At 41.4% G+C, this 20,305-nt stretch overlaps 1 protein-coding gene across 6 annotated transcripts in view; it reads right to left on the bottom strand.

Annotated features, from left to right (window-relative positions):
- Positions 1-2,382: 2,382 nt before the first annotated feature.
- The window catches only part of ZNF521 (zinc finger protein 521), a 236,351-nt gene continuing 218,428 nt past the window's right edge, over positions 2,383-20,305 (bottom strand). For all 6 annotated transcript variants that reach the window (XM_042808639.1, XM_042808633.1, XM_042808636.1 and 3 more), the window contains one exon: positions 2,383-3,218. In XM_042808639.1, coding sequence (XP_042664573.1) covers positions 3,189-3,218 — 30 coding nt within the window. In that variant the 3' untranslated portion in view covers positions 2,383-3,188. The remainder of the gene's footprint in view (positions 3,219-20,305) is intronic.

The raw sequence follows: 20,305 nt of genomic DNA, 5'->3' as shown, positions 1-20,305 counted from the left end.
ACATGACTCCTAAGTCAGAGAAAGCAATGAGAGCATTGTACTAGGAGTGAGATGGAGAAGTGGCAATAGCCTCCTTGGGAGCTGAAGCACCTCAAGTGTGCTGGGAAATCCAAGCTAGGCAAGCAGCTATGAAATCCTTAGTGCTGGTCAAAGCACATTTTGGGGAGCTGATAACTGGTTTGTCCCAGTTAATCTTTTGTTCAAATAAAGAATTAGTTCATTCCCTCATAAATCCTGTGCTCAGATATCATCTGTGTGGATTGTGTCACTTCTGCAATACACATTCCATTGTTATACTTTCTTTAGATCTGGTATGTTTCCTTAATGCAGGAGTGGCAAACAAGCCAAAAGACTTATCATTACATTAAAACGTCACTTACGGTAAAACTCATGCCCAACTGAAATCTTGGGAATACAGCCAGTCTCAGAGGGAAAAGGATACCCTGTGCATCAATCTATCCACGCAGCCTCTTGAATAGATTTATCCTTTCACATAGTGTTAAGGGTATTAGGAGGAGCTCCTTTTAGCTTTTGCTGACCCAGGACTGAGAAAGGCATGCCCTAGCTGAAATGCACACGTGCACAGTCAGGGAGTTGTGTCTGTTCTTCCACAGGCAAGATGATCTGCCCCCACGTTGTTTTTTTCTAAATGCTCTCGTCATTCCCCATGGAATGGTTGGTTCTCATTGGGAAGTTTAGATGTCTTCAATAATCTATTTAAACAGCTATTTAGGTATCACTGAGAAACCTGTTCCTTTGGAAAGTAAGAGGATTCCAGCACTTGATACTACCAGCCAGCTCTTAGAAGCCATTTGGGGCTGCCTGCGGCCGCAAGACCCTTCCCTTCCCCTGCACTGCACCGCAGAAACAATCGATGCATAAAGTCTTCATCACATTTGCTGCTGCTCTGTTTACTGTTACTTTATTTACATATCTAGAAATTCAACATCTTTGCGTGTTTTGCAAGCTGTCATGACATGAGACACTAGTAATATGCTATGTTTTGCTTGCTAACATATTTTTGACATATTTTAGCTTTTGATTATAAGATTGCATCTTTCCCAGCTACCATCTGTCTCAACTCAGTGGCACTCTGGCATTTACAAAAACAGTAGGGTGTAATATTTCTTATATACTTGAACTCTACTAGAAGCACGTTATTTTCAGTCTTAACCAATATGTCACACTTTCACACATGAAGGCTGAAATGTCTTATATCCTTTAAGGTGTCTGTCAAAAATAAAGAACACATCATCACATTCAATTTGGCTGAGATGAGTAATATATTAATGAGAATAAGAATGGGAACACTTTCTGACTTATAAATAGAACTGGCATTTTACAAGCCCTGTGTACTCGTGCCTGTATTTATCCTTTTGTCAGCACAAATGAGATTTTCACATGAAACCCAGGAATTTCTTTTTTGTATTTGGCAAAATATGCACAGTATTCTCAAAGCTGGATTTTTAAACATGACTTATTTCCTTCTTGTACTACCTGGTAACCTGAGACTTTCAGATTTTCCTTCTTCCCCTCTCTGTCCTCCATCTGTGGACAGTCAAAATGTGACATTCAGCAAACTGGAAATCACACTTTATATCTACCCTGACAGCAATGGGCATTCGGACTGTTGTGATGTGCAGCTCTCTAACTACAGTATGTCAGCAACACCGGTTTCCATGGGATGAATCCGGCAATTCAAGCAATAGGATACATATTAAAATAGCTGGAAAATGTTTTATTTTTTGTTCCTGTTTTGTTGGTGAGCTTGTGTTGTGGGTGATACAGATAGGCAAGGTTAGCTTTTATCCCCTTTCTGCTTCTCAGAACTGCAGGCAGTCAGACCTCAGCCAAGCTGTGATGTCTGGTGGTGGCGGCTCCCTAGGGCCATGGTGACAGGGAACATCATCTTGCTGCATTCGCCAGCCCCAGTTCTGATGCCCATGTTGGGAAAGGAGTGTGAGGGATGGGAGGGTAGCGGTGTTACTGGCAGTGACTGTTGCTCCCAATAGTCAGTGCTAGAGCCAGCTCTATAAATAATATTGTGGATAAAATATAACTAAACACAGAAGATGTGTGGTGACTCTTCTGGCAACCAACATGTCAAGTGTACAGGTAAGAAATCGCTGAAACTGCCTAAGAAGATAAACAAACTAGAAGACACTGCCCTTAAGCACATACTGTTCTGCAGTAGGCCAGCAGATGTGTTGCTACCAGAACCTTTAGTTAAATGTCCAGCTATGAGAAAAACGACCTACTGACCAGTACAGAGGTCCTTACACAATGGGATTCCAGATCTTGGTGGTCCTTGGGATACTAGAGGAACAATGACAGTGGTACTGCTTTCAAAGGGAAAAGACAAGACACAGGCATGCTCACACATAATGGTAAACTGAATTTATTTCCTTTTGGAAAACAATTCCAGTAATCTCCAGGTTCAGATCGCAGAGTAAACATTAATAACAGTAACATACAGGTTAGTTCAACTGATTCAAGAATTTGGCCATGTGAAATCATTAAGGAAAGTCTTGAACACTCAAAGCTTCAAACGGTATCCAGAAAAAAAAAAAAAAATTCTTTGACAATCTACATAACAACTATTGCATATATGGTAATGCTATCTGTCATATCGCAAGGCTTACAAATATATATACGGGCCTTATTCAACTGTGGGTTCCTGCTCTGTGAGAGAGAGAGTCTTCAGATTTTTTGCAAGAATCTTCAGCAATAAAAAATAGTCTTGGATTCATCCGTTTGTATACCAAAAGAGAGAGATTTCTAGACCGAAGTTTAAATGAAAAGAAGGCCAAACAGAGCTGTATTGGAACATAGCTATTATTTTCTCCCTCCTCCTTGAAAATGACGCTTGTTCTTCAGCTATTTTTTCCCCTCATACAGTATTATTATTATTTTTATCCTTCTTGAATAGGGCCCAAGTCCACTTGTCTTTATAAGACCATTTTAGTATCAGACAACATAATACATGTGCAACACTTTATATACAGGAAGTCTATCCGGTGCTCAAAAGTTCAAACACATGAACATCCAACAGTTTCGATAATACAAGTTTTATGGTACAATACAATGTTTCTGAATAATATACATTAACAATGAAAGTTTCGTGCAAAGAGTAAAACGTGTTCCCTTTTTGTGCCACAAAGAATCCTCCAGAAGAGATGGGCCTTGCACTAACTGCTATGCTGGGTCATCGTATGATTCTGTAATGAAAACAAAAGAGACAGATTAGTCACAGGATAGGCATTTCTACCACCACCACACAAAATAATGTATTGAAAAGAGAAGATGATTGACCCCTCCCTTTTCTACTAAAGCAGAAGAAGAAGCGTTGTTACCAAAGAAAACAGCTTTTCCCAGTTGTTTCAACTGCTTTTCTCTCCATGGGTCACCAGAAAGGCAACACACTGCATTTGTGTAGGTTTGGGCAGCCCCTACTCTAGGGATATTGTCCACCAGCCCTGTTCTTGTGGTGCGTGCTCTACACGTGGTTGCTGGTTTATATGTTATGCAAATGAGAAATGCATGCATTTCTCAGAAGTGTCCTTGCTGCTTAGAAGCCAAAAAATGGACAGTGCTTCCCAGACTGTGGCATCACTTCAAAAGTTTTATTACATTAAAAACTATTTCCCACTTAAATAGCATAGCACAGTATATTCCACAAAGACCACAAGCCCCATTTTGTGCCTAGAAGGGAGCTCAAAGACTGATGAGAAAACAAGAGCGTTGCCGCAGCCCTTCTATCAGCCACCAAAACCCACAGATATTTTTCCTCAACTGAATGCAATGCTTTTCATGAGGTAGCATGACATGGGCTTTGGAGCCTGAAGTTCTCCCTTCCTCTACTAGGAATGAAGAAATGCAGCAGCAAACACAACTTTCATGACCCTGCTCTAATCGAGTTGACCACTTCTAGGGATGAGATGCAATTTCAGTGCCTGCATTGGCTCAGGTCCTACACAAACACTGAGCTAAGAGCAAGGAATCAATCCAGTGTATGTTAAGTCTGCTCCAATATAAACTGGATTCAAAGAAAAACAAAGTCTGTGAATGCTACTTCACAGCAATGCTACTGATTAGTGATGAACTTTGCACGTTTTTAATCCAGGCCAGACTTGGGCCAGTGACTCAGAGGGGAAGGGTGTCATGTCCCATAGCCTGGCCCCTGCATGTGCAGTCCCCTCACTCTGCTTTATCAGCCCAATCTGTCTTCCAACCCCCTTTGGATTCTTCCAGATGAACCTGTTCCCTGAAGGCAGTCAGAATTCTCCATGAAGAGAACATCTATCTACTAGGGCATACCCTCCAGAGCCACCCATGGAAAAAGCCATACAGGCAGCCTTGGCAACACAAATGTGAAATGCAGCGTGATTGCAGGCCGGTCTGATTGCTCCCCCTGCCTTTTCCTTTCTCTCTGCCTAAAACTGTGCACGCACACAAACAATAGTTCATGGGACATTTGGCAAGCAAAGGATCTTACAGTAAGACTGAGGAATTTTTAATGTAGTGCCATTCTCAAGATTAAAGGAAAATGACCCAGTGACACTCAGAGATGCAATTTCCAGATGTGAATACAAAATGATTTAATGTTGATGGCAGGCATTCCAGACTGTCCAAGGCCAGAGAGTGTTAAACAAATACACTCTACTGCTCGATTTCATCTAGCTTCTTATCCTTCCCATAAAGTCATTTCAGAATGCTGCAAAACAGTAACAATACACTGCAGACTAAAACATCAGCTGGTCTCAGGTAATGGGCTCTGACTTGAAACCACAGAAGCAAGGAAATTAAGAGTTAAGCCTGACAGTTGGCCCTTTAGTCATCCTGTTGTGCCCATTTATTGCAGAACTTACAGCATAACACCATGAGCTTATTGGAGACCCTGCAGTACATAGAAACCATGGGACAGGTTAAATACGGGGTGGCAGCCTGAATGCAGATTTCTCCTTTGCTCCTGAGTAGGTGAAGTCACATGCCAGTTGTTACACTGCAAGGTGATGTTTGGGGGTGCCTTTTGTTTCCAGTCTGCTGAGAGTAAGCATGCCAGTCATTTCCATTTTTCTTTCTTTCCACTGACTGAACAGCGCAGGATCAGTGTGGGGCTGGATGAACAGCTTCATGTGAAGCTGCCAAAAGGTGCTTTAGTAGTGTAGGCATAACTCTGGCTGCAGTGATATTTTTGATTAAAATATAAATAGGCCTAAATGTGATAAAGTAAAGCCCAGTATAGGGACAGACTTGCTCCTCCTCTCTGTGTCGTGGCTCCCACGCCCTGGTTCAAATCAGGATTTTCTTGATACACCGAAGAAGCAATAGAAGAAAACAAGCATTGCACAGCAAAGCAAGACAGGGCAGGATTCAAACATCAGGAAACGCTTTGAGCAGCTCAGGCCTTAAAAAGGCAACTCTGCTTACTTTAAACAGTCAAAACACAATACGCTTTCCAAAGTAATTAAGGCTCCCCATATGTGAGGGACAAGGGAGAAATACCTATTTGGCTAAGTGGCAAAATACAAAGTAGAAGCACTTCACAAGCATAACATTGACAAGACGAGCGGGCGAAGGATGGGAGGAGAGAGATAAGAAGAGGAAGAAAATTCTGTAATCCCATCGAGAGCCATATTCCACTCTACCAAAAGCCATCTATTGGAGACCCCACGTCTAAGTGACTGAAAATTGCAAACATTAATCCCAGTTATGAACTGCTGTTGTTTTTATGAGGGGTGTTGTGTTTAAAAATTTAGGGCACAAAATCCTCCTCCATTATCCACACAGCAGATCTCGGCGCTCACTCTTCCTCGCAGCGGTGAGCTCCTGCCTGCCTGGCAGCGGGTGGGGAAGTCAGAAGATGGAGCTCCTGCTGGCAGGGACGTAGCAGGGACACGGCAGCGTGGGCACCCAAGAGAGCAACGAGTGGCAGCAAGATCCCCTGTGTGGCTGTGAGCACGCTGTCCCCTCTCTAAGGGTATGTTCTGAGCTTGGAACGTGCCTCCACCAGAAACTCCAAAATAGCTTGCCTGAGTGCAGAGGAATTAGTGTATCTACTTGCCAAAGAGAAGTCATTTAACTAAACACAGAAGGTATCACATACTCCCCTTCTCCATATAACCCAAATTTCATTGTGCATAAGTGCTGTTTAATTACAAGGTAATCTCCCTGTGAAGCAAAAGTTTTGGTTTCCTACTCAAGCAATGGAAAGAGAAAATATTATTTATTAACACAATCCTTTCTGGACCTCAGGAACAGCTATGTTAACACTTCCAAGAGCTACCATTTCACAAGGAGAACTGTATTTGCAAATAGAAATGCAAGCTTTGCATGCACAAAATGGAGGACCAGTGAGGCAGAAGGTCTCTGCGTTCCTGCATCAGGCACCAGCCCAGCCAGGAATCCTCTCACCTCCACTGCTTCTCTGTCTTGGTGTTATTTGGAAAGCAGGTAGAACCTAAATTCGAAGTATTTCTCAGACAAAAGAAAATCTTTAATTGCATTTGCCCTGGTCCTGTATCTATTCATTAGAATCCAGAATAGCAACTGTTATTTGAGCTGCTATATTGTACGCCACAACTGCTCTGGATGAAAATCTTTTAAATACCCCTGTTGTTAGTGTTAAGGAGCTAGAAAAAATGCACAGATTTCATTATAACACTGTCTAGAATAATTTTCTCTGAAAAAAAAAGAAAAAGAAAAAGGTTTCTTTGCAGAAATGTTCAAGACAAAAGAGGCAGTACTTCTGTTGTTAGGTGCACATCTCTGTGTTCCAGAAAGAACATGAGATGTATTAGCTGGCAGAACGTTACCACCCACAGCATCAAAATTAGCAAAGAAAAAAATAACCACAGATAACCACAGACTCACTACACCATTAGTATTTTTAATGTGAATTGCAGTTGAATTCAGTATAATGAGACTTGTGCTCTTAGGACAAGATGAAGCAAGACATTGCTGTACCCGACAAACAGTGCAAAGAGGGTACAAGTGTAGAAATATAAAATTAAATGCGGATGCTTTATTTCAACAGATGGTAACAGTACCAAAGCAGCATGTTATTTTTTCCTTAGTTCAAGAACACAAAAATGAGTAATCAATCATCACTGATTAAGTAATTATGGTACCCTACGTGTTATCACTTATCTGGAATCCTTTATCTGCGTACATTATGGATCATATTATATTTTTTAGCATTCAAGAACAAAATACAACAAAAAATCTCCAGCCCCCTTGCACTGCAATACAGTAGCAGGTTGTAAAACAGAACTCTACATTACTATCAGCCTTTAAGCACTACTTTTTTTTTTTTTTTTTTTTTTTTTTTTTAAACAATAGCAATTGGTTTCCAACAGGCTGGATAATAAGTCTTTTGACCTGCATTCTTCTCTGACCCATTAAGGTCACCCCTGTGCTTGGGCATAAAGCTGACTTAGGAAATGCCTGCAAGTCCTGCATTTCATCTCCTGCCCACTCAAAATAAAGCTTTCTTTAAATGTGTCTGTACGGGTCCCTGAAGACCAGGGAGGCATCCCTGTAGTGGGCAATGGAGGGACAGAAGCTTCTGCCTTTATTAATGAATGCAGACCATTATGAGTCTGGCTGGCTCCTGCACTGTTCCCAGAAGCATATACTGTACGTGACTTAAAATGCTAGAATATTGACACAAAGCGAGCTGGGCACCCCTAAGGAAAATTACTCCTTGGATATAATGTAGGCTCGTAACAGCTATTAGAGTACAAAATAAAACCCTCCGGGATCAAACTGACATATACCGCATTCTACCTACTCCTCAAACATTAGAAGAATTTCTTTGTGAAGGCATTCTCAAGGACAGCATTAAACTGACTTTTGTAGCAATCTGCACCAGCTTTTTGGCTTACAGCTTTTAGTACTAAATCTCTAGTTTGAATCAATATAAGTACTATATCTTCCACATTAATCAATACATTTGGTTCAATACACGTTCTATTAAATTATACTTTCTAATCGAGATTTTCTGCTTCTCTTCCCTTCTTTATATTCCAAACTTCCTACTCTGTACCACACTTTTCTAGCTGTTTGCAGCTAATAAGAGAATGCTGGATTTTCCAGAGCTGAAGGGGAAGGAAGAAAAGCTGGTGGAAAAGGCAAGACTAGCAAAACCTTATGTGCAGCAGTAATGATGAATCCCAAATTCAGTTTCACAGCATCACTGTGGTTTCCAGAGCTTCAGTGTGATGCTTCATCACTGAGCCAGGTGCCATTGATACAAGACTTCTCTAGGAAGCTCCGCATTGAGAAGTGGTGAAATAGTACGTCGTGTGGGAAGGAGCACGGGGAGGAGGGAACGTGAGTAGAGTGAACAAATGAAACTTGTTCACACATAACTAAAACTTCCACAAAAATCCAAGGAAAGGCTGACTTTTATACCATTTCTTTAAACTTGTGGTATTTCAGTGCAGGTACACAGTTTCTTGTCAATGTCCCATTGTACTGTGACAACTTTCTTCCCTGTTAAACCATAACGTCATTATATGCAAGTCTAAATGGATGAGATATTTAGATGTGTGAGATACTAAGATTAAATACATCCTATAAATTAAAATGTAAAAAGATCTTATTTTTTTCCAAGTCTTTGGGGATATCTGAAACATTTGGATAGAAGATATCTGTGGCAATCTGAGTGATGTACAGTTACAGCAAATGACTTTTCCACACCTGGAAATGTTGGTGAAAATGTGGTTATTCTTCATACACAGAGAATATGAAACACAATGTCAGAATGATAAACACATACATTGCAGGCATTTGCTACTGTCTAACAGATCAGAAACACTGCACTGATGCCCCTTGCTTGCGGTTTCTTTTTTTGTCTCCAAACAATCACTGTGAATCCAAATAATCTGCAGAGAAACTGTTGCCTTTCCTTTTGACATTTAACATCAACCCACTCAGCTCACAATAGCATCTTATAATCCTTTCTCGATGACACTATGTCACTATTAAAGAAAAAGGTGAAATAGCATAATAAAAGAGAAGAACAGGAACTCATATAATTTAAAGACAGAAAAGACCCATTAGGGCGTTTTCTCCACCCACCTTGCCAGCATTGGATTATTGCCTATAGTGTAATTTCAAGTGTTTTGCCCAGTCCAATTTTAATTAGAGCTCCCAATGCTCCTCCTGGGAGGCTGTTTCACAGCTTCACAGACCTCAGGGTTAGGATTCTTTTCCCTGATGTTCATTCCAGGAGAGGAAGAGGCTCAGCCAGCTCCAAATCACACATGAAACCAAATCTGCATAGTCAGGAGCTGATTTCAGTAGAATATTTGGGCCATTTCAAAGCATCTGAAAGCAGTAAACACGCTCTCAAGCCTCAAAATACTAAGGCCCCAGCTCCTCTGCTATTGCAGGCAATAAAGAGGATTCTGCTATGCAGGCTTTTCAGACTGTTCTGCAATACAGATGAATGTGTAATATCGGTGGGATTCAGCACCGCTCCCACACTACGAGCAATCCTCTCCACAGCCCACCTCCACTATGTATATTAAAAGAAGGTTTTAAACCTGCTGTAGGGACATATCCAGGTCCATTCTATGATACAATCCTTAGCTGTACTGACAGAACAACTTTGTGTTTTTCACACAGGTGAAATACAAAGAGCAACTGCAGTTGAAGCTCATCATTAGATGATGTGACCATAGATTATTTCCCCTAATGAGTCCCTCCCTTCCTTTCATTAAACACAAACCACAAGAAATTAAATTATTTTATCTGAAATCTTGGCACTAACAGATGTTTCTAACATGTTTTCAGGAATTACACTGCTTCTGACACAAAAGTGACTATATATTCAGAAATCAGTGGTCACACTTATCCTGAGTGAATGAGGTAGCTGGAAAGCAGATTACTGTAGTTTTTTATAGGTTCAAAGTAGGAAGCCAAATGGAGATTTTGAAGCTCTAGAGAGAAGAGAAAATACTCCAGCAAGGTGTGCCTGCCACTAATACCTGCAGTGCTGCAGTGCAGCTGATGGAGCAGGAGGAGCATTGATGAACTTGTAAATGCACTGAGGTGGGTATGGAGTTTCATCCAGACCCATTCTGACCACCAGCACAGGTCTAACAATACACAGTTTCTGAAACTTGAGATTCCCAAGGAAAGAAACATTTGATCTGAACTAAAATAGAGCCATTTCCACTACAAAGAAGGGGTTAAATCCCAAGAGAAGCTATGTGCCCATAAATATCACTTGTCTATGCATAAATACCACTTATGTGGGGTGAGTTGATGTTTACCAGCCTTTGAACCAGCTCTATTCTCAGACACCAGGGCCACTTGAACTTGGTCATCTTAGGTCATGAGTGACCACTGCTGACAACGATAATTTAAGAAAGTCTGCACTGAGCTGTAGTTATCTGTATAAATTAGTTCACCTAAGTTATGTGAGTTGATATTATATTAGCAACTCTGAATGACTGCTAATCAGATCATTCTCTTAATCACATTTATGTAGAAGTCTCAGTATTCTGGGTCTTCTACTCAAATATTACCAGCTGGACCAGAGAACACAAAATCAGAAAAAACCCTCTAATTAGATAGGGTGTTCTCAGGGATCAAAAAATTAAAAACCAACCAAACAAAAACCCAGACACTGATTTCTCTTCAGAGACTTCCATTAAGTCTCTAATAAAACACTAGTTATACATTTTTGGATGGATTATTACATGTAAATACATATATCACAGGTTTTATGTATGGAAAAGAATGAGATATTTCTAGTACAGCAACTAAGACTTTCATCATTGTCACCAGAAGTGAATAGAGGCAAATAAAAGTGTCTGCTCCCATCCTTGCCCCTTCCTCATTAGGAGCTTTAGGGGGCCTAAACAGGTGCCCCTGCCACAAATCAGACTAGCTCCAAGGCTGCTTTAACCTACAGTGCAATACCCATCCATACGGTTCCTTAGACTATTTGGGGGTTAGTGAAATGCAATGGAACTTACAACTACTTTTTCCATTTTGTGCAAGGTGTATCTGAATGTATGTGCAAGATTACCTCTACAAATGACAAAATGATGGTGGTGGGAAGAGAGGGAAGCAGTGAGAACAGGCTTACAGCAATTCACCAAAACTGGGAAAAACACCCCTGTTTTCTCAAGTCATGGAGAGGCTGTATTGCTCATCAGGACCCAGATCCAAGTCTCATTTGCAACAAAACAATGCTTTTGTGATACTGCAGATGCTTGAAAGGAATACACAGGTGTCCTACCCCAGTAAGAAAACTCTTCACTAAGTGGGAATAAAAGCTTAAACAAAAAAGACAAAAGTAGGCACTTCTGAGAAATATATCACAAGTCTTATTACTTTAGGAGATGATTATGATTACCCTGGTATAAATTAAGAGAAACTTCACTGAAATCAAGGGAGTTACAAGATAGGGACAACTAGGAAGAGAGCCAGGCTTGCGGAGCTTGAAACTAAAGAATATTGTTCATGTCCCCATTGCTTCTTGCTCACCTTCTGCAGAGGGGACAGATCTCTCCACTACATCAGACACAGGCAAAGAGCAAGCAGAACCCAAAGCTGAATGAATCCTGGTTTATCTGCAGCTGAGGCACAGCAGAGTAGCAGGGGACACAAAGCTTTGATAGGCAATACTGCCTAATCAGATGTTCAGGGATTAAATCAGTGTTTCACAAACAGATGTGTTCATCGGCAAGTTGTTACTCTGCTTTAGGGTTTTCCTTTGCTATGTTAGATTTATCGTCCTGGTGCTTTCTGAACTACAACATCTGTGAATAAGTTTAGGTCTGACCTCCCTCCTGTTTTACATCCACAAGCAGTACTCCTACATTGTGCTCTAATTTTAGATTCCTTCAAAAGAAATAAACATGTGGAAAAGAGGGAGGTAAAAATCAGAACAAAACCAGAAAACTCTTTGCCTGACAATATGCGTTCATTTCACGTGAATGCAAATTCACCTTTATCTGGGAGAGAGGAACTGGCTCTTGGAAATGAAGCTATGTTGCGTACAGATTCCTTTATAGGTCAAATTCAATTAAACAAACTCCTACTAAATATTTAACAGCTCAGTGCAGTAATTAGTGATAAATAATGGAAGCTTAAATTGATAATTGCACAGAAATGTCCTGATGGAAACATGTCGTTTCTTGTTCCTCCTGTTTATCTCATACTCACCAAATTCTGATAGGTCTTTTCAGGGATTAAAGTGACAAATGAACCTGTATTTTACACATATCTATTCAGCCAGCGATGCAGTTTGCTATGAGCTGTAAGAAGGAGCCTTCTAAGTGGATCTTTTTCTTCTCACATTCTCATTCTGGGCTCTCTGACTTACAGCAGAGTAGCTGCTGGATCAGTGAATTGCTTTCAAACCTTTCAAACTAACTGGCAGGTCCAGAATTTCAGCTCCCATCCTTAGGATTCAAAAGGTCACCCAATTAAAATGGGGAAGCACACAGAGCTGTGATTTATATGCAAAGGGCAACCTTTAAAACAATGATCCTTCTCAGTTTTCCACAGGTGCATGTACAAGAATGCACCTCTGAACAAAATTACCAATGAAATTTCAAGTTTCTTGATACAAGCTGAAAGGAAAGGAAAGCACTGTAACTTGTCTGCACTCTTATTATACAGGCAGATTGCATCCCACACTGTATCGATCTCCAGGTTCACCCCCCTACTCTGTGACACATCTCTGGGTATTGTGCTTATCAGGTGACAAAGGGACAGCCTGGAATCTGGATTACCCACACATTGGCAGCCAGTGTGTGTTGCCTTGTACAACAGCACTGAGCACACTGGAGGTTATGGATCAGCCCAACACTAACACAGTGTCTAACATAGCTTTCACTCAGCTAAAAGCAAAGCGTGAACCAGCCCAGGTTTAAAATCACCAGACCCAGCTTGGTGCGTGAAAATCCTATTGGGTGTTTATCAGCTGGCTTACATACAGGTAAGGGAATATTTAAGCCAACTGGTATGCTTTGGATCTAGAAGTCAGAAAGAGATAGAGGCGAAAATGTCTCTCCTCATCCACAGTATGTTAATTCTAAAATGTGCAGGAAAGAAAAGGAAAGACTATTCCTACTCTTTGAAATGCTGATGGTCAGCCTCACTCAGTTTTACACTGATGCATTTCTTTCTTCAAGATGGTATGTAAGGAAAACCAGACTAGTCAGGTCTGACTAATGATGAAAGAATCCTGAGCCGATAGCAGAGGTCCCATGACTCTTGGTCTCTGACTTGCTTCACAGCTGGCTACTGTGCCAGCCCAGATTAGGCATCTCACTGTCCCTGCGGTTGGACTTGATGATCTTTAAGATCTTTTTCAATTCTATGACTCTGTGATTTTATTCCTACAGCTTGTTGAACAAGGAGCAGCAGCTATGTGACAGGGTTGGTATGAATGAGAATTATACATATGCTTGTCGGTAAAGAAATTAAGGACTGCTTTCATCCCTTTGTAGCCAGTGACAGTCAATAATCCTACACTGAAATGCTGTGTTCTTATAACAACTGCATCCTAGTTGCCTCCTTTCCAGTTTAAGAAGCTCTAGGTTGTGAAAGTTATTTTTAGAGACCAGTGTACTATTGTGCCCTTTAGAAAGTCACCACTTCTCTGAATTTTTTAAGGATGTACACTGTAAATCAATAAATCTGGAGTGTTTACTGACATGTGGTACCAGAATAATAAAACTTTATATTTGTCACTGTGGTTGTTAGTTGTTAACTGAGGAAGTCCAAATTTTCTATTGTCTTCTGTTTTGTTGCCATTTGCATTTGTGGAACAGAAGTGTGAAATGCGACCACAGCTAAATGGGAGGAATTTTACTCTCACTTTTGCCTGCCTTCAGAATCTATACAAGTAGCAGGACAGTGAAGTTTTACTCCTTTGTAAGTCCAAGTAATTCGTTTACTACTTTTCCAACCTCTCAAACAAGGACAACACAAGGAAGCATCGTTCTGTGCTTTTTTCCTTCTTCCCCTTGAGGACAGAAGCATCCTCCTACAAAACGCTATTCTTCTAGCCTGGTCATTCTGCTCCCTGTTACACAGCTGGCCATGACACACTGCAAGTGAGACGTGCCACTAGAGTCAGCCTTGGCCCTGCACAGTGAAACGGATGCCCCTCACCCCTGGCAATGATGTGGCTCTCTCTGCTGGGGGCACCTGCTTCCACCCCTTTCTGCCTGTTAGGGCTGTCTTTCAATGCGACAATCTTCTGATCAACTGAAGATAAATCACACCAAGGAGGGAAGATAACAGAAGACAACGCTTCCACTCACTTGCTGAATGTGTTTAGTACCGAGCTGTCTGAAATACAGAACTTTATCTCCTTTACAAAAAGATGTGCTGTAGCTATGGTGAGGCTAATCTATAACCCTCACAGTCTTATATAATTTGCTACTCCAAATTACTTTTAATTCATTACAATAAAACCCACCTAATTAAAATAACTCTTTAAAGTGAAGTATTAGCTTGATCCTGGGGAAAAAAAAAACAAACAAAAACAAAAACAACCAACAAACAGAATCTTCTCTACCAGGGGGCAATTCATCATACTGCAGTGCACACTTACACCAATGCAAATGTAAGCTGGGAACAAGTGCCCTCCGCAACAGTGCCAGCATTAAGAGGCAGGAGGCTGCATGCCAGAAAACCTGCCACACACAAGTGGCACTTCTCATCTAAAACTCTCAGTTAGTTCACCTTGGCAAAACATATCGACTACTAACTTCAGTAAACAGACTGGCACTACAAACAGCAGTTGCTTTCCCAGAAAGTAACTGTCTTCAACACTGAGATAAAACATTTGTTTGGGGGCTACTCTTGCGGTCCCCGATGTTCAATAACAGTTCTGCATTGTAGCATTAGCATCAGCACTGCCACTTCTCTGTGGTCTATATCCTATTTTCCCTGTGAGTCTTTTCAGCATCTCGAGGTGTTTTACAGACTGCATGTTTGTGCTCTGGTCAGATTGACCAAATAAATACTTCTGGATTTCAAAGAGGCTGCTCTGGGGCTTTGGCTTTCCCTTAAAATGTCATTAAATCGTCAGGGTGATCTGCTTTCAAAACGTCTGTTCGAAAACATACTTAATATCAGCAATTACAGCTCACAGACTTTCTGGTTTCTGTTATTTCTGCTTTTCAGTAACTATTAAGAATTACGAAAAATACAGCGTTCTCCATTTGCATACGCAAAGAAGAAGAAAACCAGAAAGCAATTATAAGGGCTAAGCAGAAAGTCTCCGGAATACATGCAGCACAATATTGGATTTAACAAAAAAAAGAAAAAATTTTTTTTTTTTCTCTATCCTAAAACAACACTTTGTAGAAAGTTCTTTTCAAATCAAAGCAACACTACAGTAAAACAACTGCAGGCAACATTTCTGAGCCACAACGCAGTTTGTGTCAGAATGCTCATCACTTCAGGCTGACCTGTCAAACTAGCTTTGGGAACACAATAAAAAGACAAATCTGCAAGTTGGTAAGAAACTTGGGAAAGATGAAAAGTAGGAGTTGCTTCCAAACTATAGAGCAGAGTGCCGTGCAGCGCTAACCAAGCTGTGGTGATGGTTCAGCAGCTGTCTGTCCCTTCCTATTGCTTACAGGCACACCTGCTCGGCTCTGCTCCTAACAATACTGTGAGGGAGACAACATTTTGAAGCTCCGACAGAAGAAACCAAATGAAAAATTCAGGCGCAGCTGAGTGGCATGGAGAAGAGATGAGGATTTAGTGCTGTATGTGAGTACCTGCTATATAGCAGCCACTATAGCAATAGTGCTATATTATAAACTGCATATGGATCAAGTTGGCTGAATGACACTTTTGAACCTTGGGAGGGAATTTCTGGAACCTACATTTCCAAGAGATTCTCAGCACCTTGCAGAATCCTATTCCCAAATCCAACCGACTTACTTAGGTGGCCCACGGTGGTCTCTGGGTGCCTCTTTTTAGGCATCAGGGATTAACATTCTGGCCACAGGGCTTTTCCAGAAACTAACAGAGTTGTCAAACAGTCTACAGAACTCACCAGAGAATCATTTCTAAGGGTTTTGGAATCACCACTGTTCAGACATATATTTCTCTATTAAGTTCTGCAGAACAGACCAACATCTGCAGAGACTTACCATTCTCTGATAAATTTCTGACATTTTCAGACTAATTCCTATACAACTGCCATATATATTTTTAAAATCCGTGTGGCCTAAGTGTTCATAACTTGGGCCAGCTTAGTCCTCAGTGCAAGTTTAAGCGTTCATAAGGCTGCCTGACCTTAGGCCAGCTCATAATAGCCCCCTGGGGACTGACACATCAATTAAAAATCTCTGGAATTCATCAGAGCCTGAGACATGCCTGCAAAGACCAAAAGGGAGTGATAGAGAACCAGCTAGCAAAATAAACAGGAGTTGCTGCATGCTAAGGGAATCTTTGGCTGTCTGACTAAAGGTACCTTTTATACTGGCAGGGGATGCAAATTGGAGCCCGAGGAATCGCACTTCCATTTTCAAAGCACTTTGCAAACATCAACCATTTCACCTTCACACCAGTGATTGGAGGGAAGTGAATATGTGCATTTTCAGCACCCTCCGGTTGCTGGAGGTGCGGAGCACTCTTGAGGCATGGTCTGTGTCTACACACAAAAGGAGTTTCCCAAAGCCTGGGAGGAATTAGGAACAGAAAATGGATTAGCAGAGAGTGCTACCCATCCCCATGCTCAGTGTCATGCCTCCCTAGGAAGGCACCAAGGCAACCTGCTGCACCCCAGCCGCATGCTGCCTTGCTGTACGGTGCAGATTACCGCATGTCATCCTTTATAATCTCTCCTTTAAGAGGGAGTCAACTCATTTCCTGTGCACTCCCCCTCTGGTTCCCCCCGCAGATGGTGGCAAGGTTGGAGACAAGTTGTTTTCACAAGGCTGAGATTAAAAATGGCTCTGTGTTTTGCTAAGCATTCCTCTGAAGCATGGGCAGCGCGTGCGTGTGTGTCTGAGAACGACCCCAGTGAAAGGGAGGAATGAGAGATGCTAAACAATGCTGCACAAAGTTGCAGACTGTTCGGCTACAGGCCAGAAAATGAATCCAATTTTTCATTCTGTCATTATAAATATTTCAGTGCAAATGGTACTGATTTTCTGCAACTGTGGTTAAGCAAAGGGCCTCCGAGTGAATATTTAAGAAAAGAAAAAAAAGGAAAAGAAGGAGGAGGAAGGGAAAAAAAAAAAAGAAAGAGAAAGAAGAGGGAGGCGGAGGGGGGGAAATTAAGGTTAGCAACCAATTAATTTCAAACTTTAGCAGCAAAAGATTCTGGGAAAAATTCTACAGTGCTGCAGCGTGTGTGACTCCAAGAAGGAGGAAAAAAAACATTTACTCTGCTCTTCTTCTGACAGTTTCTCATAAAATATCTGCAGTCCATCTATCTTTTAGTACTCCAGGCTCCTCTGGAGAGCAGAAAATAGTAGTTTAAAGCTCACTTCAGTGCCAGTCTGCGGGAGATTGCTTTCCACAGGACCCCTGCTGATGGAGGCCTAGGGGAAGAGGCCCAGGAGTTATTCAATCAGTCCAAGGCTCTGGGGCGGCTGGGGGTCCGCTGAGGGCTGATTATAAAGCTGCCCTCCTGTTGCCTGCCTCCGAACAGAACGAAATGAGCAGCCTCTTGCTGAGCAGATTCTGCAAGAAGGAATTTCACCTGTCACAGAGTTTGTCAGAATTTCAGGATTTATCTTGGTGCAAAATTAATAAAATACCAACCAGAATTTCAGCCTGACTACTCAGCTGTGTCATCTCAAAGTGATCTTTCACCTAAGAAAACCTGGACACAGAGCTACTGAAGTCATCCTTGCCCTACTTTCGCTCTGGAACTTGGGTAGGATGATACGACTGCATAACAAAACCGTTAAATGCGGGTTTCCTGACAATTACACCAAGTGTCAAGTGCTGGGTGGGTGCTACCGTCCTAAAGCACAACTTTCCACCTCACTCCCCCGGTTCCTGAATCTCCCTGGAATAAGCTAGGAATCTGAAATACAGAAAGATCATTTCTGTAGTTTATAACCTCGTAGGTCCCTTACGGCAGCACATCTGTTAAGATCATACACTGGTATTCCAGGACTGGATTTGATTTATAAGTTTTAAAGGAATACAAACAACAGAAGACATAAGATTACATTCGTGAAACCCTGCAAATTAATATTGCTGTGACAGACAGGTACACGGCCCTTTAGCCACATTCTGAGTCTAATATCTATTCACGTAGAAAGGTGCCAGGCTGATAAAGCATCATCTCAAACCTCTGTGAAACAAGTTCAGTTCTTTCTAAGCTAGACAGTCTTACCGCTCTTCTGGCAGTGCCTTACGGCGATAGTAATAACAAATCTTTCTATCCTACTTATTTAAGTCAGATTGTGCCAACTTAGAGCACACATGAATTTCAGGTCTCAGGTAGCACAGAAGCAATTAACTTGCAGCCTGCTAGAGTGTTTCTGTTAAAAGGGCAGATCAACTTTTAGAAAACAAAATTCTTGTCAGCTAAGCCAGCTGATGGGTAAATAAATATTATTCCATTTACAATGCCATTAGTTCAAATCACGACATGGAAAACAGAGACTTCCTCTATACCAAGAAACAACAAAATATGCTCAGATTGGGAACAAAGATGCACTTGCCTTTAATAGGTCATATTCTACATTGTGGAATTTTCGGTACTCTGTTCAAAGCTGTCTGCTGTCTGAAGAAACGAATTTACCTTTCAATTTGCTCGTCAGCATTTTTGAGTAAGAGCTTAAAACAAATGGTAACATATCCCTTTCCTACCTCCTCATCCTTTAAACGACAATTCAACATTAATACACATCATAAAGCCACCTTTACCAGGCAGTAGTAGTCTGACAGTTTTAACACCAAGAGATCTCACAGCAGAGAGAGAGAAAGCACGCAAGTGAATGCACAGATGGTGGGAGGGGACACAGGGTGCTCTCAGCAGGCTACAGTAGAGATGCATTAACTCCACAGAGGGATAAGGGCTTCCCACCAGTACAGTCATGAATTATAACTGAGCACGGGAGTGAGTTCTTAGTGCCTGTCTCACAGCAAATATACTGTTCCATTTTCCTGCACAGTCACCTTTCACCTTTACAAACTCAAAGCAAAGCAAAATGCACCACTAATATTTTACAATACCTCGGCTTTTTTATATTACATACCACACATCTACACACACAAAGTATAGAGGAAAGCAGTGCGTGCACGAACATAGAGTACCGCCAAGCAGATGATCAGAGTACACCCACAATCAGTGCCTATGTCCAGTGATTCTGCTGCAAAACGAGCTTATAACAATACAGCTAAAGCCGCACGTAGAAATGCGTTTAACTCAGCAGTGTCGGTTCATGAGGCCTGAATCATCTCTTTCCCTCTTGTTAACAGGGTGGAGGACATTCATTTCAGCTTTGAACACAAAGGAAGCTCTACTTGAATAAAAAATCACACGAGTCTACAAAAACACACTCTTTTTCCATCCCAAATCATACCTCAGACTCAGTCTGATCAAAGCATGGTGAACCTGACCCTGAGAACAGGTAGCAAAACTAAACCTCAAAGCTGTTCCTCCAGGTTGGGGTTTTGTAAGGAACAGCTCCAGTTGTGCAGCCATCTGCATCCAAGTCCTTTTGACTAATGTTTGGAAAGGAAAGGGACAATCTAACGATGCTGATGCTCTCAGAAAATAAAAGGAAAGAAATTTAAAAAAAAAAAAAAGAAAAAAAGAAAAAAGGGAGAGCCACCACTTTGGAGCCAAAATTGCTGTTTACTGGAGTTTCCTGGATGTGTCTCTTTATGAATCACTGACCACACCTCGTTTTCACAAACTATCTGCACCTCCTCCCTAAGGGAATTCATCTCCTCCCAGATTTCCTCCTACTCAATGGATCTATCAATGGAGAAAACTTGTTATTTTAGGCTGCTGAAAATTTGACCGATTTTAAAGGATTCATTTACCATGCCTTTCACTTTCGTTTAAATCCTCAGTGTTCCTGTTCTAAATGACAGCACTGCAAGCACTTGCTTTTAAGCACTATTCATTTTCCCTCCCGCACCTCAGCCTTTCATAGGGAAGGAAGGCTGATCTCTCTTCAACAATGGAGCCTTCTTCCTTCGTAGCTTCAGGGCAGAGACTGTTACTAGCTGTAGACTTGCTGCAAATATCACAATAAAGGATACAAATGTGAATTTCTCTTAAAATACAGGTTCAGCTCCGGAGGTATCTTGCTTTAGAAACCTCTGTCAAGAGCAA

This window comes from Centrocercus urophasianus, unplaced genomic scaffold, assembly GCF_019232065.1.
Source record: "Centrocercus urophasianus isolate 14NV4802_14NV808 unplaced genomic scaffold, USGS_Curo_1.0 seq_11, whole genome shotgun sequence".
Taxonomy (NCBI): domain Eukaryota; kingdom Metazoa; phylum Chordata; class Aves; order Galliformes; family Phasianidae; genus Centrocercus; species Centrocercus urophasianus.
This window is presented reverse-complemented; position numbering and strand designations above follow the sequence as displayed.